Below are 23,086 nucleotides of genomic sequence, written 5' to 3' on the forward strand. Positions count from 1 at the left end.
ACATGCTTCTTAAATATGTAAATTTCTTAAGTGGGCTCCCTCTATCTTTTTTTTCTGGTTGAATTTTAGTCCAGTTCATCTCTGTTTGAAAGGTAGTCCTTCCTTCTTCAGGGGTGGATTTGGAATGATAACATGAGTATGTAATGAAGTATTCTCAGTAAATATATCTACACATAAAAGGGTTGATTTATATATTTATTTGGTGATTTATAGCTATTTTGAAGCTTCATGTTTGTTGATTCTTAAAGTTGTTACTTCCTTAGTTACCATGGAAACCTGTGAAAAGTATCATAGAATATTATTACCAAGGAAAAGAAGAACGTCCGAGTGTTTCTCATTCTCTTAGTGATGTGAGTGAAGCATCTGCCAGCATGTTTTCACCAGCAAAATTAAAAGTCAGTGTGATTTTGAAGTCTTTGTTGAAGGTTTTATATATTTCTAAACTGTTTCAAGTACTGAGTATTGTTCCTCCAGAAAGTTAACAATAATTTTGAAGCAATAATAATGTAGAACATAAGCATATAATTTTAGAATATTATGAAATTTTTTTGAAACATAATTGATTGTATTTAAAATCTGTTATTGTTGCTATACTGGTTGTTGTAAGATTAAAAGGTATAGTGTTTAGTTTACCATAAGACAGGCAAGATATTTTTGTTAACTTTCAGAGACTGATTTTTGCATCTTCAAGAATACTGGATGTCAATATTTATATTTTGATTTGAGCATTATTACTTTTAAAATTTCAATAGTTGTTAGGAAGTATAAGTGTGGTATATCCAAATAAGAACTCTAATCTAGTTATCCAAAGTTTGTATTTAAGAGTTGTGTAGTATGTTGAGATTGAAATTTTTTTTGTGAAATAAATGTGATGTGACTTGTTAGATAAAAATTTACATATGTATGTATTGAACACTATTAAGTTAACTTCATAAGCTTGCAAAATTTATATATCTGTTTTAGAACTACATTTCTTTAGGCCCGTTTATCTTGTGATGATCATGAGTTATTCAGAACAAATTCATTTTCAGATTTAACTTTTTTGCAATGAGCTTGTATAAGTTTAGACATTTGCACTATAACATTTGTCATGCATCTCTTCACAAAATTTGGTAGACTTTTAGTAAAGTTTATAAGTATTTTATACATAAAAAAAAAAAAATCAGATATTTAATGAAATATTTCTACTAAATATTTATTGATGAAAGTAGTACATTTTGTTCAGGGCTGTTGAGAGCCATTACAGGTCCCTGGGCAGCAAGCATTAAGCCCCCCACCAACCCACCCACACGCACACACACACTGAGTGGCAAGGCATTATGTATAGGCTTTTCTCCTGAGCCCTGGGGCACTGCTCCTTCTTTCGTTGGACTTGGTTTTGTTACTAGTGTGAGTGCAGAATGATTTCATGTTATGATTAAAAAAATTTATTCTTCATCCCATGAATCTTGGATGTTATTTGTGTAATCTGTAAAATCTCCTAAATACATTTCCAAGGTTTGTTTTCAGTCAGACTTTATATTTTGTTATTTTCTATATTCTGTGTGGGGTCTCATTTGACCCACTTCATAACCTTCTTAAGAACTAGGAAATAGATATAAATTATGCTTCTTCTGTGTTAGAATGACTACAAATTATAACATGAAAATACAGATGTGTAAACTAAGCAGCTTAAAGTTTAATAACGCTACATATATGCATGTATTTTTTATTATATTGACCTTCCAGTTATGCCTACCTGACACTACATAGCTTGCATTAACAAAGTGCATGTGCACTCAGGTCACGCATCCACTAATATGAAACTGACTTTTAGTCTTGACTGTTTTAGTGGACTAGTATTTTCTGAAATAGTCTATTATACATTATATGTATATATAATGTTGCTGGACATAGGATGCTAAGTTTTTTAAAATTGCACACATGGAGAATGTGAAACAAATGTTTTTGTTTAGGATATATATATTATTGAACAACCAAAAAATCATATATAACTACACTGATACTATAGAATTCCACTATAATTTACTAAGCTTAGTAACTAAGGTTTTTTTATGTTTTATAAAATGTGAAACTTTGAGTAGACTAAAAACGCAACCTACACACTTGAAATATTTTTTCAAAAGAACATGGTAGCCCTTTCACAGATTAAAGTAAGTGTATGTAAGAAACCTTTCCCATAAATGGAAATAGGTAAATGAGACCACTGTGTTTGATCCAGTACATAAGCCATATATCTCAGCAAACTAAAAAGATATGTGGTTCTTATGTTATATTCTAGTTTGTTAATGTTAGTAGTTTATGTTCCTAATTTGTACAAAACTATAGACTTAGTATTATCACATCTCAAACATCTAATTTTAAACAGTGCTGCATTCAAAATACCATCTGCCTTACTAAAATCTATATTTAGGCATATTCTTTTAATATTTACTCTTTAAGAAATTCACTCGTATATAATATTAAAGTTTGAATTATGATCTACAATTTGATTCTAAACTTATTGATATAAATTCATAAAATAGTAGTTCCCTAAAATTTTGAATGCAAGTCAACAAATGTGACCTGTGACTCATTTCAAAAGGGTTATTAGGCACATATTAAGCACATGTGCACTAACAGTTTTATACTCTAAAAGTGCTGTTGGTGATAATTTTCATGGGTCATTGTAAATGCCCGTGTGTAATTGTACGCAACCTCATAGCTCTGATTTTGTGTATGTAAAAGCGTCAAGCATTTGCACCATTTATGTTTGCTGTGGTAAATACTTTTGTGATTTTATTTTTGAGTTTGAGGGCAGCTATATTTTTGTACTTAAGTATGTAGTATGGACATGAATATCTTAATTCTGTTGATATATTTGTTTTAAAAATTACATTAGAAAGAAAGAAAAAATTTGCTTACATGCAAAAAGCATTAATTAATCATTACAATACAACAACACAATTTCTGTCTACTCTGTTTCTCTGAACAGAAGGAAAGTACAGACATGGAGGATACAGGAAATCTTCGTACCTCTCCTGACAGCGGCAGTAGCGAAGAACCAGATAACTCGGCACAAGAAGAGCATGTTGATGAACTGATGGAGAGTAAACAATACAGTGAAATGCATCCACATCCTTATCCACCCACTACACCTTCAGTTCTGGAAGTTAAACCTGAGAAGTCTGAGTTAGTTCCTACTACTCCAGATCTTGAGTCCTCTATTCTTGCTACTCTTCAGTTCTATTTTCGTAAGTTCTTTTTCCATACTTTACATAATTAAGTTTTACTGTTTTCAAAAAACTGACATCTGTGTGAAAGGTCATGATGGGTGTCATTTAAAATTAGTTGATGAATTGTGTGCCATTGTTTTAAAGAGAGAAAATATTTTTAAAGTTAGCTTAACTACAATTTAGTTTAGTATAATATAACATTCTTTTTCACTTATCAAAATTTTCTTATTTAGATGGAAAACTGGTCCTAAAACTTAATGCCCAACAGTCAAAGACTGATGGAGAACAGTGTCAGTGGGTCCAGTCTGTAGACACTCCAAAAGTTCCATTTCCATGGAAAGCACAACAGTATAAGAAAAAACATGTTGATCAAACTGCTGTATCTGTTGAACTTTCTGAAGATGGTGGAACAACTGGTAATGCTAACTTTCAAGAGGTAGGGGGAGGTTTTATTAAAAAAGCCAAATTAAAGAATAACTTTGCTGTTGTTTGGCCAGAAGAAAGCCTGATAGCACCTGTGCATTCACCACAATCACCATCTCTTGCTGAGTGTAGACACTTTGATAGAACCACATCTCATGATGGAAACCTCTCTCCTCTTTCTGGTGCATGTTCAGACCCAAGTGACAGTGATTTATCCCCTCTCCATAGTCCCATTGACAAGAACAGTACAAAGAAATTGCCCAGGCTTAATGAATTATATCCTAAAGTGAAGGAAGAACTTTGTGTTAAACCAGAATCTATATCTCCAAGTGCTCATCTCATTCATGAAGTTGAGGGAAGAAAGACTCCCTTGTGCTTCCCCTGCCATCAACAAGACCCACAAAAAGGTGGCTCCCTTAATAAAACAAAGAGATTCTTTCATAATATAAGTTGTGATGCTTCAGCTAGTAAGTCTGAAAATTCTGGGAGTTCAGTGCCTATCTCGTATTCTTCATTATTGAAAACTGTATTGGAAGCAACTGATAAATCTGAGTACAAGCAATCAGTATCAAGCTCATACAAACTAAACAGTATAAACAAAGGTTAGCTATTATTGTACTTGAGGCAAAATTTACCATTTATATATTTATTAGAACTTAAAGTAAAATATCTAAAAATATGGTCTATCTCCCTTATACAGTGGAATTACTTTTGTTTTGAATTTATTATATATATATTGATGAAGATTGACGTAATTTATATTAATCAACATATAATATATTAACATGTGCTTACTAGTGCTACTTAAAGCAAGTAAACTGAAGTTTTATGAACCTGCTAATCATGACAGTTTTTACTTATGGTAACAGTAATTTTATACCAAAGGCATTGCTTAGTTTCATCCTTTAAAGGCCAAGCTTGTAATGAACTTGTAGAGTTGTGATGTATTTTTTTATTAAATTCTTATTGTGTTACCAAGAAGTAACTCATCAGCACACAAGAGGTGCACATGGAACTCCCTGACTTTCTTGGTTGTATATTTTTATATAATCATTACAAATTTATATCAGTTCAGGTCAAGCAGAAACCATGGATCATTATGATATGACACTTTTTTTAAAAGTGTTATTTATCCAGGACCCATGGGTATCCCATACTATCATCGATCCCCATTATACATGCAATTTACCCAAAAGCATGTGAAACAAATTTCTAAACATTTATTTCAATATTTAGGCTGTTATAGGGGATAATCCATCAAAATAGTTCAGTATCATATGGTTTGTTTGTTTATAACATCATTGTGGTAAGCATGGATGTATATCTCATTCCTCAACAAGTGTTCTCTGTAATGACTTTATAATGCTGTATCATATAGAAGCCTTGTTTGATAATTGTTGTAAACATTCTGCTTATTGAATTATCAATCTATGGCCAAGGATATATGTGTGTTGGGGTCTGGTTGGACCCATACTGGCCCACAATGTTCCCTTTCAGGTTTATTTGAGTTGAATTTTGTGGTAGTAGTATGATCTCATCATATATTGCTGGATAAAGAACTGTATATAGAAATATATATAAAAAAAAACTTTACTTTTTAATATACTGTTTGTCAAAGAAATGGTTCAATAATGCTTGTTTATATACTGTAAAACAATGTAATTTTGTAATTTCTTGATTTGTCAACACATTTCCTCTAGAATACATACATTTTCATGTTAGTCACATTACATGGTAATCCAAATGGAAATTCTAATGTTGTTGGTTTTTGGAATTTAAATCCAGAGCTTATTATAATGGTAATTTTGTGCTGGAGTCTGGTTGGACCCCAGATGTTCCAGAAGTTAACTTTTCAAAGGTGTGTGTGCAAATGGGAGTTAATTTAGTTGGTAAATATTGGCCCATTGTTAGTGAATTTTACAATTCCATACTTTATCAGAATAATTTGAATATTGTTTAAGTAATACTATTAGAAGGGTTTGTTTATCATTATTGCATTATCTGCTTAATTATCAGATTCAACAAAGGAATTTAAAACTAATGATAGAATTTTATGTACACTTTTAAAGACCTACTTTTCCATCATAAATATTTCTATAAAGAGTTAACTTGAAGTCAGTAGCTTGTATTATAATAACCTCTCACACACCTATTCACACAAGTTGATTTGATATAAAAACCTTATTATTAATATTACTTTTAGTTTTAAGATGTAGCATAATGATTTTTATTGGAAACAAGTTTGTGGAAGGTTTTGAAGTAAAATATTTCATATAATGTGCTTGAACTGGAAAACCAAATGATTCCATCTGGGAAAGCTCCTGGGAAAAAACTGTCATGTTTGTTTTTAATCGGATTGCTCTTCACAATTAATGGAAGGAGAATGAATATTGAGTTAAGAATCTCTATTTGTTTGAAATGTAAAACCATAAGTAGTTTCATCCTTTGGAAAGATAAAGATCTGTTTGTGCTATCCATTTACTTTGGTGGATTTATAATTATTCCATGTGTTTTGTTTTATCACTTCCTTATAACAAAACATAAGAACTTCATCTGAAACCTGAAGTAGTAATTTCTAAAGGTTTTCAATATTTTCTTTCCAGGAGAAGTGCCATTAGATCTGTCCTTAAAATCATCCCACTCCCCTCCAAGCAAGTTGCATGCCATAGAAAGCAACTGGAAAACCAGTGAAATGTTAAACATTAATGAGCAGAACAATTTAACCTTGTTGTGGCCAAGTGAGTCTTCTCCAAGTTTGTGCGAGATCAGCAAATTTGAGTCTTCCAGTCAGATCAAGTTCTCTCCATCGTCATCTCCTCCTGACCTGCGTTCATCTTTATCTTCCCTCAAGTCCCCATCATCATCCCCTGTGTGTAGTATCAGTAAACAACACTTGTTGAACACTAGTCTTGCTACCAAGACATCAGCATCACCCCTTGTAGCCAGTAGTGTCACAAATACAATAACCCCAGCAAGAACTACATGGATGAATTTAAATAAGAAGCCCACAGTTGCTTCTCTAGCAAGCACCCAAGAACAACAAGAAGGTTTGACTTACCTGTCTATGCCAGTCTATAACATAGCATACCCTTATCCAACAAACTGTGTTGAAAATGTGAATGGGGTGTCGCCTTCTTCAGGTAATTTTTTTTTCCCTCTAAGTATCCTTAAAAAGTAAGTGTTCTGTTTTATTTTGTAATTCATAAAGAAGTGTAATTTCCTGTGCTATAAATTATGTTCAAACAATCTTTTTGTTGGGTGTGATAAAGGGTACACATTTTTTTCTTGTATTAAAAATTTTATTTAGACAGGGACTTAAAAATTTCAACCTGATAATTGAAAAGTCATCTGATGCATAATTGTACATAATATATATAATGCAATGTAGTACTATCCTGTTTAGATATCATCTGATGCATAATTGTACATAATATATATAATGCAACGTAGTGGCTGTATCTGCCACAGGCATAATAGCATACTAAGTGTGTTTGGAAGTGAGAACTTAATTTTGTAGTACAGTATCAATATTTAGAAACTCCTTATTCCTCTGGAAATTCTTGAGTGATATGTAACACATTTAGAAGTGTTGATGTAACATTATGAAATTCACCAAGTGATCAAATGAAGATAAAATTAACATGATTAAAACTGTTAATTTCACTTGTTGTAATTACTCTTGATTCATAAAATTTATTATGTTATCCTCCTTGGCATGTACTAAATTAAAGATGTAGAAAATTATATTACAAGCACAGACCATCTGTATAAACAGTAAACTTGAAACTGTATCTGGCACTTTTTAAACATATTTCTTGATCAGTGCTACAAGTTTCATATTAGCAATGTCTTTCTTTGTTTGACAAGTCTGGATTGCATATTGGTTGTTCTAATCAGAATTATCTTACCTGTTTTTTGCTTGCTTCTTAATGAGAAGAGTTTAAACATCTCTTTTAAATGAACAATGTTCACACACAATGAAATAATTTTGTTGTCATCACGTGATGACTGCCTTTGATTTACACTTTAGTTGTTTTTTGAAAAATATTTCACACAAAAAGCACTTAAAACATGTGTAATTTCTTAAAAAAGAGAGAGAGAGACAATGTTACACTAAATACAATTTTTATGGACTTTCTCAACTTTTTTTAGGCCCAAAATATGTATGGGTAGTTTGTTCAAACCATATACTCATCACTTTGAACAAGCATTTGGATATTGCTGCATGTTTAGCCAAGTTAAATTTTATTACAATTTTACTTTGCAATAATTGAACTTTGGTTTGTTTGATAAACTGGTATAAACATCTTTTAGCCACTCTTTTTATTTATTATGAGTTCTATATTTGGTTTCTGTGATTCAGTTTGAAACCATGTCACACACTGAATGCTTAAAGCTGTTTAACATCATACACTATAAGTGCCATTACTATGCCTTGTTTACCTAACCTGTTGTTTTATTAAAGTTGCATCTACATATGTTTGTTTGTTCAAATAGAAAAGAATTTATTGATTTAGCAAGAAAGAGTACATTAAATGATGTGTGTGAAAATAATATAATAAGGAAAATTCAAATTATTTGCAGGTCACAGCTAGTATAAATATTGTTAAAATGTAGGTGGGTATTCAGTTTACAGGATGATACAGCAGTTCATATGTTGGTTCAGTAACATGTCCATTCTGTGTGGTTTCATATTAGGAACAACTGATGTAATTGTGTTTACTATGATCCAAGTACTTAATTTTCAGTTTTGGAATTTGTAAACAATGTTGCTGAACCTTGAGGGATAAATATCCTCTAATTTCAATTATTGTGAGTGATACTCTCAGAATCCACATGTTAATCATATTCCATTAACTCCTAATATAGTATACAAGGCTTCTGAAATTAACTTCTGTGTATACATATCCCAACCATGATAGGCACATTTATACCAGATCTAGTTAATCCCTCATTTCAGTGCTAACATCTGCTATAGTTTCATAGTACTTAATGCATGTTTCTTCCTTTAATTTATTTGTTCTCTTGACAACAAGATAGCTAGCTTCCAACAAAAAATTTTCATTGCGGTAAGTAACATAAAGTATAGAATATCCTTTTATATTTAATATTCTGATAAATTAGCTTTGTTTCATGAGTTCCATCATAGTAACAATTATTAAACCTACAGTTTCACTCTTATACCACAGCAATTAAATTTAACAGATACACTATGAAATGTTTTTTTTTTTTTAAGTTACAGCTAAAATCTAATATTAATGGTTTTGTGATATAATTAGAAAACAAAGTTAATAAATGGCTTTTTTTTTCTTTTTAATGATTTACTCCCACATTAGTAGTTTGTAATTTGTGATCTAGTGAAACTTTCTTTAGTAAAAATGTGTTTCTTAGGTTTAATTATTTTGTGTTTTATACTGGCTTTATTTTTAGGAGCTGACAATTTCAGTCAAGAGAATTATATGAGAGAAAAAAGTATGGATATTGAGTACAAGAACTCTCCTTCTTGTTCACAAGAAAAAGAAGAAATACCAACATGGATTACAAATAGACCAGTAAACTTAACATCGTATTTTCCTTTCTATCCACACATTTACTCGTATTATCCATATGCTTACAATCTAGCACAAATGTCTTGGAATGGTAATGCAACCCCAACAGAAGAATTGGGTAAATTAGACTTTTTGTTATTGTTTTTTGTGTAACATTTTGTTAACTTAAATGAAAATAAAATGACAATGATCTGAACCCTCTTGCTTCATGCTTTGTCAAATTCACCCAAGTTTGTAACTTTAAAGTAACAGTTTCCATATTATACATTTTAGTTTGTTTTATGTATCTTCACAAAAATTTGATAAGCTTTTAGTAAATATTACAAGTCTTTTGTAAGCAAAAAATTAGATTTTTTAAGCAAGTATTTTTGCTAAAGATTTTTTCCATGAGTATATTGAGTCTTGAACGTTTTACCTGTTCTGACTGCAAGGTGATTTTCATGTTAAGAATAAAAATACTTTTTTTCTGATTTCATTTGCATATTTCCTAAAACCTCATAAATAAATATCATACTTTTGTTTTCAGCAAAACTTTCTATTTTGTCTGTTATTTTCCATACCCGAACTTTATACACAGTCAGTCAATTTTAACCATCCTCATAACCACCATATAAAAATATGAAATTAATTTTTTTATATAGAATAATTGCATGTTGTAACAGGAAACTATAATTGTTTATGCTAAATAACTTAAAATTGTAACAAATATCTATTTATGCATAAATTTTATTGGTTTATTGACCTTTGACCCATTTCAAACTAATTATCCTGCTACACAGGTTTTACGTTACTCAGTAAACGTAGTTTGAGTTACCATATTGAATTATTTAATACACAAATTGCTTGTGAGCATACCTCATGAAAATTTATTTATCATGTTACCTAATTTAACATAATACATTGCTGATTTTTACGATTTAGTTACTATTATAATAACAAATAAAGAATATGCATAATAAACAGAAAATGTTACTTACCTCTGCCAATTTATTTTTGCTGTTGACTGTTGATGAAAGTTAAGTATTTTTTTTATTAATGGTACTAGCACTCTAAATTTTTATTTAACTAAGTACTGCACTTAAGGACACATAGTAATAATACACACACACACACACACACACACACACACACACACACACAAAGAAAACAATGCCCTATAACTAACTTATTTTATCTGACTTTCTAACTGTGTGATATGAACCTTAAATATATAATTAACCTTGTTGATCTGAATACAGTGAGAGAAATTTTCTAACTGGAGGTGAATAGATGGTGCACTGTAGAGAAAACAATTCATTTGATAGATGGAAACTTTGGCTTTTTATTGATTATAAATAATATAAAATGTCAGAATGATTGGTACTTTGTGAAACAGGATGTAACAGGTGAGCATAACAAGTGGATATGATTTTCTAGTTTATAACAATAAACAAATAATTCTCATACTGAGGGAGATTGGAGCTTGGTTGAAAATATTTTCTTACAAACGTTTTTAGTTAAAACTTAACATTTGAATTATTAACTGTTTTGATGTCACGTTTATTCATATACAAAGTAGTTTTAGCTATACTTTAAATGTAGCTTTCTGAAAAGTTGGTGTGCACTTTGAGCTACAAGTAGCAAGAGTGTTAATTGTTTCAGATTAAATTATTATCAATTTGTGGCTCTTGAGTTTAAACGTATGGTTATAATTGTCTGTTCTCTTCAAGAACCTTAAATATTTAAATTACAACCAAATATTTAAAATAAATGATGAATTAATGGTATCAACAGTGATTTTACTTTTTATATTTTGTACTTGTAAAATAAATCTGATAATGTATATTTTGCAGTCTTTCTTTCTTGATTATTTTGAACAGGATGGAATGGTTTGTTTTATTGTTACTACTAAAATAAAACCAATATACATTACCACCAGTTATAATGTTTATTGGTTTTATTTTAGTAGTAACAATAAAACAAACCATTCCAGTCTTTCTTTGTTGATTATTTTGAACAGGATGGAATGGTTTGGTTTACTGTTGATATTAATTTATACCTTTCATAAAGTATATAAAAAGCAATTTGTAAAAGTTTACATATAAGTAAATTTAAACTTTCATAGCTTAGTTATGAACATTGTATTACTAGAGTACAAAATAAATTGAAATGGTGAATTTTCAGACAATCCCTTAGACCTGTCATTACCTCTCTCAGAGAAAAGAACATACTCGCTGGAACAAAAAAGTCCAGTTGGAAATGGTACAGCTACTCAAGTGCCAAATGATGAAACAAGTAGGTTATGAATTAATTTGTTGCATGTTAACTTTTGATTTAAGATTTGAAAACTGAAAAGATATAATTGTAACCCATTGTTGAAAACTGAAAAGATATAATTGTAACCCATTGTTGAAAACTGAAAAGATCTAATTGTAACCCATTGTTTAGCTTTTACTTCACACTTTCTGTCATTGCTTTAACAGTAATCTTTTCATTTGGCTTTTCCCTTTAAGATGGATTCCTGTACCTAGTGAGGGCACCTCCCAGAGAAGGTTCTGTAATTTCAGTTTACCTCTTCTGGGATCTGAACCTCCACTCGTGTTTGTTGTGTGGCAATCCATGAAGGAGAGGAGAGGATCCTAGTGGTTAAGGGGTCCAACCCTGACACACCACTTTGGACTTTAATTCCTATAGATGGATGGACCCCTAGGGTCAATCGGCTAGTCCACTTATGCTAGGGTCAAACAAGTGCTAGTGTTTGATGGTCTCAGTGACTCTTGTGACATTGTGGCTGATGCTGGTGTTTGGATATAGTGTTTGCTAAACCCTCGCAATGCTGAGATATTCTTGTTTGGCATTGCAGTGTTCCCTTGTAGGGCACAGTGGTGAGTGGGGACAGTGGCCACTGAAATGTTCTTATTTTATTATGGATACCTGCATTCATGAACAAAAAAAATAAAAATGAGGAAACAGAAAAAAAAACACAAAAACAACCACAATCATGTATGGACAACTTTTGTTATACAGTCCCATTGAAGTCAGACTCAACACCTCAATTTCTCATTCTGCACTCATTGTCTGAGAAATCTTTAGGGCAGATGTCCCCCTTTTTCATTCAAAAGGGATTAGAAGGGCTTGCTTGCTTTCCCCAGGTCAGTAAGGAAGCTGTGCTCAGGAGACATCTTGGTGGAAAAATTTTCGCTGCAACACACCCAACTCCTCCTAAGTTCAAAGAGCATTGGGAATTTACCTATCGAGGCTACTCCCCATGCTACCCTGAATTTCTCAAGAGGAGTTCTTGTTGAGAGGGACTTGAAGAACATTCCCAAGTCAGAGATCCTTGCTGGTTTTGTTCAGCCAATGTGTTTCTGCAGTGCATTAAATATCCACTTGTAAAGACAGAATTATGATGTCCACTGATGTTCTAATATTGATGTTTAAATTACTACATCCTCCTGCCACAGTTAAGGCAAGTTATCTGAACTGTAGGTACAGCCATGCATTCCCAGCCCTCTTGGATATTTCCAGTATTAGCAGTTCAGTCACTCGAGGACATCATGTTGTGGTTCCTGCCCCAAGTGGGTGGAGGGGAAAGAGATGCAATGCTTGAAGACTATAAACAATATCTCCTACCCAGAGGATCAGAAGTTAGTATCCCTCACTCCATCTCAGACATATGCTGATGTACTCTATTCCACTGCTGCAGTGGGAATGCAGACAGATATCTTCATGCCTCCAGTAGTCATTTGCAAAACATCTGAAGAGTCTTTTGCCCTCCATGGTTAAAAGATTTGACAAGTCTGTGTCTACTCCCATCTGTCCCCACCACTCCTTTTGTTGGCTGCCTGAGTCCACTTCCTTTGGCTTTGGGTTTGGGCGCTTCCTGGGTCCATCTTCTCCAGCCTCAAGATGCAAAACTATTTGTTCACACCCCTCAGTCACTGGAACCTTTGTATACAGACAGAGATCTGCCTACTTGATCCAGGACAGGATCATGGAAGTTGATAGGCCTCCATCTAATAAAGAAAGAGTCAAAAACAGAAGTGCTGTCCATCCAATACATCTCTACATAAATAAAAATGTCTATTTTGACACAATGGAACTGAAGTGGTTTTCATTTGAATAGAGATGACATTAAATATTTGATTGATTCTTGTCTTGTGTGTGTCTCCTTAAGGAAATGTTTGAAACCTGCCAGTCCAGTAATGCTTCAGCAGTTTTATTTGTACAGAAATGGCAGGTTTAGTGATAAATGAGTGCATGGAGGTTTAGCACTGCTGGTTGGTCAGCATGCTCCCATCTTGTCCTTGCCACTCAATACATCCTTGAAGGCTGTAGTCATCCACGTTTCCTTGGGTCATACCATCACTGTTTGTTCTCTTTACCCGTCTTCCGAAGAGACCTATGATCAGTTAGTCCTTAATGTCCTCATTGAACAGTTACAGCCTCTTTTTAATCCAAGGGGATTTTAATGAACACAATCCCACCTGGTGTGGTGTTGATATTGATGGTTGTTCCATAGAAGGTATGCCCTTGGTTCACAAACTTTCTCTCTTTAATACTGGTTCTTATACTTATTTTCATGCACCTAGTCAGTCTTTTACTGTTATTGATCTCTCTTTCTGCTCCCCTTCACTTTTCTCTTACTTTTACTTTTCTTTCTGGATTTACAGTAACCCATAGGAGAGTGATCATTTTCCATTTGCCTCAATGGAAGTTGGACCAGGCCAACTGGCTCTCTTTACTGCTCCTTTGGAATTGATCCTGCAATTGTAAGCCATCAATAGATGACAGCATGCTCAAAAACAGGTCTGGAATGCCTTTCTTAGGTATCCCATACTTTAAAACTGCATTGCTTTTCAGCAGTCACGTGTACATGCTCGGCAGGTCAGATGTAAAAGCCAGAAGGAATCTTGGATTAAGTACACATCTAGCACATCTTCTACCACCAGTTCCAAAGTCACATGGGACAAGATTCAGAAGGTCAGTGGGTAGTATAATTCCACCCCCCTTTTGATCTTGCTCTCTGATGGCCAGGATATTGCTGATGCCCAGAGCATTACTGGTACTCTAGGCAAAAGCTTTTCTTGTGCATCTAGCACTTCTGCTTCATTCACCATCTTCTTAGCTATCAACTTTCTGGCAGAGTGATCATCTCTTTCTTTTCAGGCTGATCATCTCTATGACTTTAATCACCCCTTTATATTGGTGGAACTCAAGCTTGCTCTTCATTGGTCTGGTAGTGCATCAGTTGGACCTGATGATATTCATTACAAGATGCTACACTATCTCTCTCCTGCCTGTTTTGCTACTCTTTTGTTTGTTTCTTTTTAACCAGATCTGGCAGAAGAATGCTTTGGGCTAGGTTACTGTTTTGCCTTTTCCAAACCTGGGAAGGATCCTAAGGTTCCTTCAAACTATCATCAAAATACTTTGATAAGCTGTCTGTAAAGTTTTAGAGGGGATGGTTAATACTCGTCTTGTTTGGTTCTTTGAATCAAACAACCTTCTTTTGCCCATCCATTGTGGGTTTTGACAACAGTGTTTCACCATGGACCATTTGTTTTGACTTGAAGCACCAATAAAGGACACCTTTTTTAATAGACAGGCAATTCCAACTTTGTGTAGGTTTGACACTCTTCCATTCTTCCCCACAAGAACTTGGAATCCATCAGGGCTGTATCTTTAGCATCACACTTATAAAAATTAATTCCATTACTGGATAACTCTTCCCCCCCCCCCTCTACAGTTGCAAGCAGACTAGATGTTGATAACCTTCACATCTTGTGTCAGTCTTTGAATGTGAGGTTTATTGTGTGACAGTTACAGACTGTCCTCCATTGTTTACTGAAGTGGACCACAGCAAACAAATTTACTTTTCTCTCTAAAACCATTTGCATGCACTTTTGCCACCAACGGGTTATTTACCCTGATCCCAAGCTCTGTCTCAGTGAAATTGTGCTTCCTGTGGCAAAGTTCTTAGGGGCTTATATTTGACCTTAAGCTGACTTTTATTCCACACATTAAGCAGCTATGCGTTAAGTGTACAAAGGCACTAAACATCCTCTGTGTCCTCTCCTCCACCTCTTAGGGAGTAGATAGATGTTCTGTGCTCAAGTGTATTGCACTCTTATTTGATTGAAACTGGACTATGGGTCACTGGTCTAAGGCTCTGCCAGAACTTCGACCTTGAAGATATTGGACCCTGTTCACCATCTGGGGCTTCATCTCTGCACGAGTACTTTCTGCAGTTCTCCAGTCCAGAGTTTATACACTGGATCTCATGAACCTTCTCTACACCTCTGTTGTTTGCAACTGTCTTTACTGTATACTTCAAAGCTTCAATCCTTACCATAGCTTCCTATCTGGGTTGTGTTTTCCTTTCTCAGCAGGCCATGCTTTTTCATAATACAGTCTATTATTGTTCCTTTTGGCCTTCTTATCCAAATGCAGTTGGCTGAATTGGGTCTTTCCCTGGTTGACGTTGCTGTCTCCATGGGTCACCCCATCCCATTGTCGCTCATTACCATCCCCACGTGTGACCTTTCTTTGAATCATCTGAAGAAAGTAGATACTCTCAATTGGAAGTATCGTATTATATTTGCTGAACATCTTTCAAACCATCCTTTTATTCCCATTTGTATGGATGGTTTGAAATCAGGTGACTCTTTGGTATCTACCATGGTTTATTGTGATTTGATGGTTCCTCACAGATTCCCTGCTACATTTTCTATGTTCGCTGCGAATTGTACTCCATTTCGCTTGCCCTGGATCACATAGAAGTTATGCAGTACACAAACTGTACTATTTATACCAATGTGCTTACCTCTGTTCTGGCCCTGTAATCACTTCATGTTAGTTCTCACCATATTCTCCTTGATATTTGAAACTTACTGGCCCATTTTTCTTTATCATCTACTTCTATCCAGTTTTTCTGGATACCAGGTCACATTGATGTCCACAAGAATAAGCTTGCTGACACTTAAGGTAAGTAGTCTGTCTGTGCTGGTGTTATCACTGCTGTGCCTGTTCCTTACGTGGACCACAACCCTGCATTCTAGCCTCAGCTCTGTGCTAGTCGGCAGTCAACTTGGAGTTAGCAATGTGATAACAAACTTTTGAGATGAAACCTTCTGTTGTACTTTGGTTGTCTTGTTTGCATAACGATTGGAAGGAGGAAGTTGTCCTAACTAGGCTACACACTGGTCATAGTTTTTAACTCATCATTTTTTGAGATAAAACCTTCTGTTGTACTTTGGTTGTCTTTTTGAGATAAAACTAACTAGGCTACACACTGGTTAGTAACTCATCATTTTTGAGTTGTGTACTTTGGTTGTCTTCTTTGCATAACGATTGGAAGGAGGAAGTTGTCCTAACTAGGCTACACACTGGTCATAGTTTTTAACTCATCATTTTTTTTTATTTGGAACTGATGCACTAATGTGTGGTCTGTGTGATACTCAAGTCACAATGGCCCACATTTTACTGTTGTGTCATCATTACAACAGTGAGTGACAACACTGTTTTAGACATCTTTATCATGGGTTCACATATAATGTTGGGTAGTGCCATTGATGATGGTGACACTGCTACCTTACAGATGTTTTTAATTTTTTAAGGGCAGTTGGTCTGTTTAATTTTATTTAAGTTTTTATTTGATGTTGGTTTTTGTTTTAACTTGATTTCCCTTTACACTTTATAATACTTTCACTTTATTTCTCTTACTGGTATGTCACAGATAGCCTAGCTGCTTTGCAACATAAAACACCAAATAACATTTAGAGTTGTCTACTTTAGACTTTATGTTAATAACTGTTTAATGCAAATTAAACAGACTGTGCCATGACCTAAAGCTTTTAAAAACAATAAAAATTTGAGTGTTATAAAATGAAACATATACAATTAACAGCAGTTTGTACATTTTGTGATCTTAAGGTAATTATTTCACTAAGTTGCTGTGCATATTACTCTATCACTTTATTATTCATAATGGCATTTCAGGTTATATATCAGCTACAGTGTGTCTTTTGTCTCATTTCTAGACAATGCCTCAGAAAAGGGAATGCTGTATCAGCTTCTGAAAAAAAGGAAATCTGTTGATTCAAAGGAATCAATACAGCCACAGCATGTCTAACTGTACATCCCAGCATGGATCATTTATAACCAGCTGATTTAGAAAAGCATTATGCAGTTTATGAGATGGGGGGAAAAAATTGTAGTTGAGAATTATTTTCGAGTGGTTAGGTTTCCATGTTAAAAAGGTAAAAAGAAAATATTTCATTAGCCATCATGGGTCTGTTTGGTAAATCAATTATCTTGTTGCATGGGTGAGAAATTAGCAACTTTTCACTTAACTTATTGAATATAGAATAGTTGCAAGTGCTGATTACACATTTTAACTAATGGCATGGGCAGTTGTATGTACCTTGAGCTCAACAGTAACTTAAGACTTTAATTTTTAAATAAAATAACTATTTGTTATGTCATAAGTATGTACTGATTTATATTTCTTTGTGTTACTATGATGAACAGGCAAAAAACCTAAACAATGAAGTATACATTAACCCTCTCACTATGGGTAGTTTGAAAGTGCATATGTCAGGACTTAAGTCATAATTTTCATGCTAATAGAGATTGAAGATTTAAGAAACACCTGATAAAATTATAAACTTAAAGCTTACATAATATTAAATATAATTTAATAAAATTATAAATATTTTCTTTAAATCTTCAGTCTCTACTAACATGAAAATTGACATTTGTTCTCTTGGTCTTCTCTAATTTATTTACCACCCATCTTAGAACAAAATTTAATGTAAATTACTCATTATATTATAAATATTACTAAGGCTGAGCTTAACTTGTATAACTTTTAATCATCTTTGTTTACAGAATCATAAATGAGACAATCAAATCCATTAAAAACTTTTATTGTGTAGTTAGAAAGCCAGATAAATTATGGTAATTATGAGATTTTTTTTTTACTTTGTGTGTTATTTCTGTGTTTTTAGATGTATTATTTAATTATATAAAAGAAATGCTCTTTCATTGACGTTTGAGAGAAGAAAAAAGAGAGAAGACATATTTCTTGTGTTGCACATATGTTTTTTATTATAAAAGTAAGTAAAATGTTAATTAGAATCTTAAGTTAGGTGAGGTACAATAATGAAAATTAATACTTTTTCTATTGTTATGTTTACAAGCATCTTGTACATTACATAATAAACTTGAGCTGTTTATAACTTGAGTGATATTATTGACTAGACATGAGTCAGAGAACAGTCAGTAAAATGCAACTATTAACAGATGTATACTGTTACAAGGTTTAAGCTATTTAGGATAAATAGATTTTCCTTGATACAATATGCAGTCATTTCAGAAATAAAAGGGCAATCTAAATCTATTTCATATTTTTTTTATAGGTATTAGATTGGTATAATTGTGTTTGGACTTGGGTGTAGAAAATAACAGATAAAATAGGAAGCTTTATTGAAAAACATGTTTATTTAAGATTGTTTACAGATTATGCAAATGAAACTTGACAATTTTTAGGTGAGGAAAAGTATTTTCAATTTTACTATGAAAATTACACCTGGAGTATTTAGTATCCTGACTACATATATTCTTGGATAAATATTCAGCAAAATACTTTAAAAACCTAATTATTTTTATTTGAAGAAAACTTGTAATGTTTACTGAAAGACTGTCAGTTTTTTTGCTTTTGAAGATACACAAAACATTTTAAGTTAGAGTATGCAAAATGATGATTACTTTGTGATCACAAAGTTGGAGTAATTCACTGATCCTTTAGTGAGAGGGTTAAAACTGATTATTTTCCAGTAAAACTGGTGAGGAATAATCAACTTTTGTTGATAAAATTATAATTTATAGTGAAGTTAGACTTAAATTATCTTTAGTAGAATTAAAGATGCCAGAAATGGGTGGGTGTGTATCGATTCTACTTAAAGTTAATGGTAGTAAAGATTTAGTAAATTAAATCAGTTTGTAGAGAGCTATCTGTAAATGTTGCTGCACTCTTTTTACTAGTGAACTTGGTTCATGTTAGCTTAATGTAATTGTTTGTATTAGTTTTACCTAATAAATGCTGGATATGTAGTTTTAGTAAAATTGTAGCTGGTGGAATTTAGTGAATGGAGTAAAAGACTTCCATTCAAAATGTTTGATTTTCTTTTTGTTAATAAATATTTTAGCTAAGTGTACTGCTTCAGTTTGTCATAAAACAACTTTAGTAAATTTGTCGATTTTTGTTTTTCTGATATTACAGAATCAGTAGTGTTACACATGTTTTATTCTTTTCTAGTCTTCAGAAATTAGCCATAAAGCAATTTGATTAGTTTTTGACTTTTTTTTTTTTTTTTTTTTTTAACGCTGTATAAACCTTGACTGAAATTTGTTCAAACATTTTTCATATGGGTGGAATAGTAAGCAATTCTTGACTGGTTTATTTTTCTAAGCATTCATATTTCTTCTATATTTACTCAGCACAATTTGCCAAATTGTTTTATTGATGAAGTAGTATTGAAATAATTTAATTTGTAGGAGATAATTGTGTTTATTTTTACAAAGGTCTTTAATTTAATAAAAAGTAAAGTATTGGAATTTTAAAATATAAGAGTTTGCTGTGTATATTTGTTTTGATGCACTTTTCAATTAACTTTCAAGTTTTCTTGAATAATCAAATTGGAGATTTTGAACTATATCCTATTCTCCAAGAAACTAGAATTGTATTTATACTAAATTTCCTGAACAAAGTATATGGTTTGTATTATAAAACACTTGACAAGAGTACTGTTACATAAAAATAGTTGCTTTGTGTAAAGTGGAATTTCTATCAGTCTAGTATGTGACTTATATCTGTGCCATAAACTTTGAATAAAAGTCCCTATGCTGTGTTTTCTGAATTCGGAAAAAAAAAAGTAGAAATCTGATAAAAATGTTGTATGTAAACAATTTTATTGTGTTTGAAATTGAGATATATAGATGTGTGTGTGTATATATATATAATTTTTCAGAGATCTGCTATTGAGAGTTGACGTTAACAATTTAATATTTTGTGCCTTTAATTGCACTGTAAATATTTTGTGAATAATGTTATCAAACAAAGACAAAAGTTGGAAGCATAAACATTTAGGTGGTGAAAATTGATATCAATCTAATCTAGTGTTCTAATATTTGTGTAAGTTCAAGACCAGTGAAAATTAAAATGTTTAAATATACAGTACATGATACTGGTTTTAAATGTGAATAATCTTATTGCAATAGTCAGTTGGTGTCATTTCTTCATGGAGTTGTTTTTAGTAAAGGAAATGAGTTTTATATATATCATTATTTCTAGTTGAAATTGTATTTTTTTTGTTTCATTTCTCTGTAATTTTTGGAGCAAAATAATTTAGTGAATTAAATAATTTTTATTTAATAACTGGAGTACTAGTTATGAAGAATCATTTTGTGTGTTTCTCTCGTGATACTAGATATTTGTCTTATCACTGCATTTAAATAACCCTGGTTTGGAAGTATATTTAACATAAAATTCTAAAATTGGTTGCCCAGTGTGTACATATGTTCCTCACTTACACCTATATACATAGTTGTCTTTTCTCTCACTACTGGAAAAAAAATGACTTGATGACTATATTTTAATTTGAAAGCATTAACTTTTGTAAACAATCTTGTACCTCTGGTTTATCCATCTGAAAAATTATCTTTTAACCAATCTGTAAGACAAACATGAGAAACCACTTCAGTAATCAGCAGTGGCTTGTTTTAGAAAAATTTGATATTTTGGAAACACTTCTGACTTGTCTCTCTTAACAGAAAAAATAAAATACATTAAAATTTTAAAAAGAATATTTGAATGTGACATGAATTTGAGAGATAGTAGAAACCAACTATTCTAACAATGACACTATAATGTACATTTTTATGATGAATTATACAGACTACTTTATCTAATGCTATTTGTCAAAATATGGGTAAAGGTAAAATCATTGGGTAAAGATAAAATTAACATTTGATATTCTTGAACCATCAAAATGATAAACACTAACAAAACTTGTGATATGCAAAACTTTTTGTATATTGCATTTTCTAACATTAATATCACATTATTACAAAAACTTTTAAGTGATTGCAGCATGAAAATAAATCCTTACGGTAAGGTTAGCTAAGCGACATATAATTGGTAAAGAGGTACAAATACTGAATATTTTGTTAAAGTATTCATTAGATTACACAAATTCTGCCTGTTTTGAAAATGCAGAATTTGTTTAATGAATACTTTAACAAAATATTTAGTATTTGTACCTCTTTACCAAGTGTGGTTGTTTACCACATTCAGCAGACTAAAAAGACAATTATATGAAACCCATTAAAGGCACTATTGGAAATAGTATGTACCTGAAATTACCAAAAAAAGATGTAATATATGTTTTATTTTATGAGTGTTTTATTAATTTGCTTTTGCAATATATAGTTTATTACTGACTACCAACTACTTACTATGGTTTACAAACTGTTCTTAATGTAACTCTGAGTAGAGATTAATCATACAGTACTTTTTTTTTCATATTCTTACTAAGTTAAATATTTTACATTACAAGAGTTCAGAGGAGATACTATTAAATCTTTAATTTTCATTAACAGGTCATTACTGTCTGCAATATTTGTTATGAATGTGGTCAAAACTTGAAAAACACTTATAGTCCATGATTCAGGGTTAAACCTGATTTGGAGAATATTACATTTTAGTAATATTTTTTGGCTAGGCTTGAGGGGAAAAAACTATTTTTAAGCTTTGGGATTCAAATAATTTCAGCATATTGTGTATAGTGTTGTTTTTTATCTCGCAAGAATACAGGAATTTTTTTATCTTGTGTTTTAGTGTCTTGTAGGATTATTGGTAATAGATGCATTTCCAAAAAATCAAAAGGTAAAGTCTTAAGATTTTAAATATGACTGACTCCTGATTTCCCTAGTCACTCTGTTAATTCACAGTTCATAATACAAATGTTTTTTCAGTGGGTAGAATGTATCAAATGATGTTATTTTCTGGGAAAAGTTATGTAGTAGTTTTGTAACAATTGTAATTTCAGTGAACCTGTGGCTACAGTTCTGTAAATGTGATTGTTCTAATTGTACGTGTAATGATACTTTATTGTATGTTTGCAGAAGTGAGATGTATGAAATAAATAATTTTTCGTACTTTTATGCATTGGGATTTTTCTGATCTCTCAATGTTTTGTAGTATTTTTTTCATAGATAAAACATAATTTAAACAGATATTTTACAATTATTTGCTCAATAATTTCCTTCTAATTCAACACTGTAGAAGAATGATGTGCCACTTATTTAAGGTATTAAGCAAGGTAATATAATAATAAAAACAATACTAATTTTTATTAAACAGTTGACAGTATCTAAGGATGAACTCTTGAACTTGTAGGGACTCTCTCCTTGAGAATACAATCATAATTTTGTATCCACTTTTGACCTACTCAATAATTCTTATTCAGTCACTGCTTTGACCAGGTATTTAAATCTTTACATTTTGAATATTTTAAAAACCTAATGAGTTTAAGGATAAATTCACAATTACTTGTTATATAAAACAATTTAAGAGGAACTCTATACTTACACTTTCAATAGATCTTCACAGTAGTTACTATTGAACATTCACAGTAGTATGTAACTTGTTACTGTGTTATACTGTAACATCTTTAAATTGTAAAATGTGATTATTAACAAAATATACACCAGCTTTGAGATCCTTGGAAGACTTCTCAAATTAAAGTTCCATATCTTCTAAATAGTCTGAAGTTGTGGAGGATGTGTCTTATGGTGGGGAGATCACACCAAAGATTTTTTTAACATGTTTTAATAAATTTTACGTTTTTTGGAACA

General features: G+C 32.1%; 1 protein-coding gene across 4 annotated transcripts in view; it reads left to right on the forward strand.

The window, feature by feature from the left end:
* The window catches only part of LOC143229214 (uncharacterized), a 38,648-nt gene extending 16,255 nt beyond the window's left edge, over nt 1–22,393 (forward strand). For 2 of the 4 annotated variants that reach the window (XM_076461221.1, XM_076461227.1), the window contains exons 6-12: nt 264–395; nt 2,975–3,233; nt 3,449–4,240; nt 6,242–6,778; nt 9,069–9,305; nt 11,351–11,461; nt 17,209–22,393. In XM_076461221.1, the coding sequence (XP_076317336.1) occupies nt 264–395; nt 2,975–3,233; nt 3,449–4,240; nt 6,242–6,778; nt 9,069–9,305; nt 11,351–11,461; nt 17,209–17,300 (2,160 nt within the window). In that variant the 3' untranslated portion in view covers nt 17,301–22,393. The remainder of the gene's footprint in view (nt 1–263; nt 396–2,974; nt 3,234–3,448; nt 4,241–6,241; nt 6,779–9,068; nt 9,306–11,350; nt 11,462–17,208) is intronic. The other 2 variants (XM_076461235.1, XM_076461245.1) reach the window with 2 other exon arrangements.
* The last annotated feature ends 693 nt before the right edge of the window (nt 22,394–23,086 follow it).

Source organism: Tachypleus tridentatus, chromosome 1 (genome assembly GCF_004210375.1).
Source record: "Tachypleus tridentatus isolate NWPU-2018 chromosome 1, ASM421037v1, whole genome shotgun sequence".
NCBI classification, from domain to species: Eukaryota; Metazoa; Arthropoda; class Merostomata; order Xiphosura; family Limulidae; genus Tachypleus; species Tachypleus tridentatus.